The following is a 5354-nucleotide window of genomic DNA, read 5'->3' on the forward strand; positions in this document are numbered from 1 at the left end:
AATTTCGTTTTCGTATCTTCTTTTTTACGACTGTGCCAAAACGACAAATATAAGGGATCAAATGGTGCCTTTTGGGGATATATGTTATCGAAATTTCAAAAACTGGCCCAAGTACGGAAAAGTGTTTAAAGCTAGTTTTATTTAAATAAATAACAGGATAAAATTTTGGAACACTACATGATTTTTAGCCATTTTTTTGAAAATCGAGAATTAAGAAGGATCAAAATTATGTATTCGGTAGTCCTAGTGTTAATGTACTCACCTCCGTCTAATGCAGCACCAAATCCAAAGTACATCTCTATATATAGTATTTCAAAACTTTTCACGAATACTTTTTAGTCAAGTTATTCTATTTATTGTTAATTTTTCTTTAGAGTCACTTATTTATTTAGACTATTTAGAGTATGATGGGCGCCAAAAAGCTAAAGGTGTGAAGCTCTTCTTTTGGCGCTATGTAATTTTCCTTATTAAGAGGGAATGAGCGGAAGAGCGACTGTTGCTTCGCAGACTAGTCCACAAATTATTCATACATAAAAAAAAAACAAGTTTGCTTATTCCGTCAACTAATTATTTGTACATAATTTAGAAACTTAGTCGGCATTTATTAAGCATCGAGAACGGGTACGGCAAAATCACTTTAAGAAAGCGGTTGATTTCTATGATCATTTGCCTTGTTTTTACAAAAAGAAAAATTAGTAAAATATTGAGTTTAAGTAAACGCATTGAAAAATTGTATGCAATCATTATCAAGGTCAACGTAAAAACAAAAATCGAAGCATAAATATTTGTATAGATAGAAAGAGCTGTGATTAAATAATAAAAATAAGGATTAGTCTTAAAGTTTCTGAAAATATGGAGCGAATACTGCGTGGAATTATGCGTTACCGTAATACTACACGCGAACAAACGGTAAAAGAATTCCAAAGAGTACGCGATAATCTTGAGGTGAGTAGGGCGCTGACAATGAAAACACTAGAACCAAATTATACTCTTCTCTATGCAAGCATACACTTCTATATGTAGAAATATTTGCAATAGATACCGAATGAAAGCGAGAATGTTTATGCTTTGTTAAAGAGATGCCAGTTGAACTTTTTCGTAAATCCCATGGTAAGACTAACAGGTTTGCATATTGAGCAAAAAAGTTTGCTTTTTCTTAAGACACGTGAAAGGTTCCATTACGTTTATATGATGTGTACAATAATCCAACCAAATTTGTAATTGTAAACATAATATGTACATCTTTGAAATGAATATAAAATATAAAAGGGATAGTATAGAATATAAAAGGAATAGTGACATCAGCAAACGCAAAGCTAACAAATTTTTTGCAGCATTATCATTAGCATTCCCATGTGAATCTGCGGATCTAATCACGATGTACTTGCCATTTCGGCTCTACGCTCAAGCTCAAAAGTCGCTCGGTCAATAACTTAATATATAACTCCTTCGCAAATACTCACAATTGAAGAGCGAGAGAAATCCTGAAATGCCTGCAAATTTGATTGAACTAATTTTCTTAGCAGAGCAAGCAGCAGATAATTTTAATTAGGCTTGCAAAAGTATGCAAGAAAGACTGGAAATGAAACACGTGAAAACTCGAAAATAGGAAAAGATTGTTTTTTAATTGCTGCACTGCTTCATGCAGACATACGAAAATAGTTGTTTTTTCTAACGGCATTCTTATGCTCTGATTGGAAACCAACAATTTACGACCACTCCCGACAAAACCCGGTAAAAATTTTGGCTCAATGCGGATTGCACCAAGTTATTTGAAACTTTAAATGTGGAATAGCGAACCTATAAAAGTTTCAAAAACCATTATTTCAAAAGTCAAAATTTTAAACATGATGTTGATATTTAGATAACAATGTAAAATAAATGGTCTTTTAAAAAAGTTCTACTTGATGGTACCACTGAGATAATTTTGCATATTCCGCCTTATATATCAATGAATTCTTGGTTTGATTATCCCATTTTCAAATATTATAAATTCATTTCGAGACAATTAAACACCTTAGTTATGTACGTATATCTCCAGTTTGAAAAATTCTAGAATAAAGTTTGGGAAAAAATACCAATCTTTTTTTAACGAAATTGTTGTCGACTTTTTTAAACTAACGTAAGTAATAAGCAAGAAATTTGTACCAATATCGTTCTTCAAAGTAAAGTCGCTTGATTTTAAGAGGTACGCATGTCCACATGACTAAAAAGATTTCACTGCTTCCGCTCATCAACACACGCTTACGAAATTTCCTATACTTGTTTGTGCATATTACAAATATTTTCAAGTTTATCCCCCCAGAAGTGAAGTAAGCAAATCAATAATTCGTTGAGCAGGCATCTTTTACTACGCATTTTCTTGCCCTCTAATAAATATATTTTAATATATAAAAGATAAAGTTATGTTCACCTTATACAAACTCAAATGAATCAATTCATCTTATACAAACGCAATCAAAAATCAAGCTAGGATCATACATTAGCAAAAAGTCCACACAATCGCATCCGAATCGAATAAACTCGACGGTAATTTTTGCGTTTGGCATTATGTCCAACGACGTCACATCAACTATTGAAGACACGTGTCGAACAGCGAGTTTTTTTAATAACCCAAAAAACATCTAAAAATTAGATATGTTTAAGTTTTTGACAAAACGGTTTTGAACAGAAACGTGTTCAATAAATTAAAATTTTGTTTAACGTAAGATAAAAGATTCGATATATCTTTAAAAAAAATTTTACGAAAGGTAAAATATTGTCCAAATTCATTTCGCAAATTTCAAAATTATTTTACAAAAACATTCTGTATAAACAATTTTTATGTATTACTACAATAGTATCAATGTCTTTAGAAAATATGTAACAACGTTTTTTCCTTTCCACCAATATTAGTCAAATTATTTCAGATTCATTCATTTGACTATAAATGTTAGATATCAAACATACAAATCGTTCATTAATTATAAATCTGTAATGTATAAGCGCCTATAATTTATTTTTTGACGTCATTTCTCTCATTTCAATTTGCAGCCAAAGGCAGTCTTTTTTACACGTATGGATAGTAGGATGATACCCACTACCTAATAATACACCTTATGCGGTTGAGAAATAAACACCAGCAGCCACAAATAATACGGGGCCAGGGTAATATAACGGGGAAAATTTAAAGTAGATTTCGTGTTCGCTGGAACAACAACGAAATCGATAACCAACAAACTCTAAATCAAACTATGGAATTAAGTTTGAATACAGCTCACGAGCGTGCCAAGGAATTGAAAAAAGCTTTTAGATAAGCGAAATACTCGATATATAAAATCCCGACCTGGTCAATTTTTAAAAGTGTTGTTTTCTTGTCGTAGTGCTTCATCTGCTAGTTTAGTAAAACAATGGGAAAATGTGGGCATTGTTAAGGGTGTACCTCAAAGTAGCAATCTTAGGAACAACGAACTACATGTGCAGCAACATTACAGCAGCCAACAATCGCAGCCATCGCCGTCGCTACATATTCCTTTAGTTCCACGCCATGAAAAATCTCGTCCAAATCCTATTGAATTGCGCTTAAGTGGTGCTGATGGTGACAACAATGATTTTCTTGCAAATGGTGCTTATCAAGAAACGAATAGTATTACCAATAACAACAACAACAACAACATTTATCAACATTTAGGTGCTCATAACAGTAAATCAGTTAATGAAATCAATTTGGCAGAAGTGCGAAATGCGTTAGATCGAGGTATGTTGAGAACAGATTTGCCTTCAAAATGTGACAACCGCGTTAACGCGTTAAACCTTTGCCATGAAGTGAAGAAGAACAAAATTATTCGTCTATTAAAGTGTAAGGTTTTCTGTTAAAACGCATTTACATTTAAATGAGACCGAAAAATTATTTTCTTAAAGACTATTTTGTATACAGACATGTGTTAAGATATGTTTTTTTCTCCTTCTTTTACGAGGTACCATGGCAGTCCCCTTATCAGAAGAGCATAATTTGGGAGGAAGCGCTGAAATAATGTTTCCCCCAACAGCTGCAATTTCCAATGAAAATCTTCTAGATATATTCAATGGCAATTCAAGCCAATTATATAAATTTAATAATTCACCCGACGATTTATATAAACAGGCTACCACAATATCGGCTAATGGCGCGCTGGTTCCACCGCCTTATCGTGATCCTCCACCGCCGCGCAACAGCCCTTTGCAACTTAATCAACAGTCACAAACACAAAATTTAACAGCACATTTAACTAACGTAAACACCAATAGCACCGAAAGTAATTTATCTCCGTCTATGGGCGTTATGACGACTAAGGATGTGCAAACCTCTTCTAGTGAAGGAGATTATGATATAGTAGATTATTCCCGTTTAAGCGATTTAGTTATACCCTCGAACATGGATGAAAGTGAAAGTATTTTCCAGGCCACGCAATATAATGATTTATTACAATTGATAAAATGCCAACGCGAGAAACTCAATGCTCAACAAACGGAATTGAATAAAGTATGGTAATTGAAATTGATGCAACGCTCATTTATCGCTAAATCTTTACTTTTAGTACGACGCCGAAATACTCTATTTGGAAACTAAAGATCACGACCAAACGCAAGAATTGGAGGCTATATCTAGAGAAATTACCTTAGTCGATCAGTTATTCAGACAGGGTAGCGAGCAGGTATTTTAGTATTTGAATAATGATTTTCCGACTTTTTAAACGTCAAATGTATCGAACACTAACGATATTTACTTCACAAGAAGACTATGATATTTTTTAAATTATTTCAATATTAACGTCATTGGTTTTATAGCACTAGACTTTAGGCCAATGATTTGCATTCGTGGTCTATGTAACACTATAATAATAACAACATTTTTGTTCCTTACAATCACATTTTCAGCTTCAAACTCTGCAATACGTTGAAGAGGAAAATGAATTAGTCAAGCAACAAGAAAAGACATTGAAATCGGAAATTGCTCTCTTGCGCTCCAAATTAGCTAATTGTGAAACAGAATTGTTACAGTGCAAAAATAAAATACGCCTTTTAATGGATGACATCGAAATTGAACAACGATCAAATTGCAAACAAAATAAACGGTAATTAAAAGCTAACTAAACTTTTTTTTTCTATTTATATATAATTATCGGTTGGGTTTTTTATTTATTATCGGATATTTTATTTTTTATTCATGTTATTAATGCGTTTTCTTACTTTTTTTTATTTTTCCAATTTTTTACACATTCACAGGCAAATGGTTGAACGCGATTTACTTATGGAAATGGAGCGTATTCAAAGTGAAATCGATCAGGCCATTCATAATACCGATACATCGAATAATACCGCTGAAAATTTGAAAA

General features: G+C 32.8%; 2 protein-coding genes across 2 annotated transcripts in view; both read left to right on the plus strand.

Annotated features, from left to right (window-relative positions):
- Positions 1–772: 772 nt before the first annotated feature.
- LOC119642143 (beta carbonic anhydrase 1-like) lies at positions 773–3322 on the plus strand. The gene is made up of 2 exons (XM_038041132.1): positions 773–945; positions 3034–3322. Exons 1-2 carry the CDS (start codon positions 853–855, stop codon positions 3085–3087), a joined length of 147 nt encoding a protein of 48 aa, XP_037897060.1. The 5' UTR covers positions 773–852; the 3' UTR covers positions 3088–3322.
- The window catches only part of LOC119642132 (probable serine/threonine-protein kinase tsuA), a gene marked incomplete at its 5' end in the record, with an annotated part of 19476 nt that continues 17401 nt past the window's right edge, over positions 3280–5354 (plus strand). Inside the window, 5 exons of the mRNA XM_038041122.1 lie at positions 3280–3736; positions 3957–4501; positions 4557–4673; positions 4897–5093; positions 5245–5354. Of these exons, the coding sequence (XP_037897050.1) occupies positions 3280–3736; positions 3957–4501; positions 4557–4673; positions 4897–5093; positions 5245–5354 (1426 nt within the window). The remainder of the gene's footprint in view (positions 3737–3956; positions 4502–4556; positions 4674–4896; positions 5094–5244) is intronic.

Source organism: Glossina fuscipes, unplaced genomic scaffold (assembly GCF_014805625.2).
Source record: "Glossina fuscipes isolate IAEA_lab_2018 unplaced genomic scaffold, Yale_Gfus_2 219, whole genome shotgun sequence".
NCBI lineage: Eukaryota > Metazoa > Arthropoda > Insecta > Diptera > Glossinidae > Glossina > Glossina fuscipes.

Bases quoted from the DNA above. Each gene is read 5' to 3' on its own strand.
- LOC119642143 (XM_038041132.1), top strand. From the start codon at position 853: ATGGAGCGAATACTGCGTGGAATTATGCGTTACCGTAATACTACACGC. The intron at 946-3,033 runs GTGAGTAGGGCG...TTCAATTTGCAG, and splicing joins GAGTACGCGATAATCTTGAG to CCAAAGGCAGTCTTTTTTAC.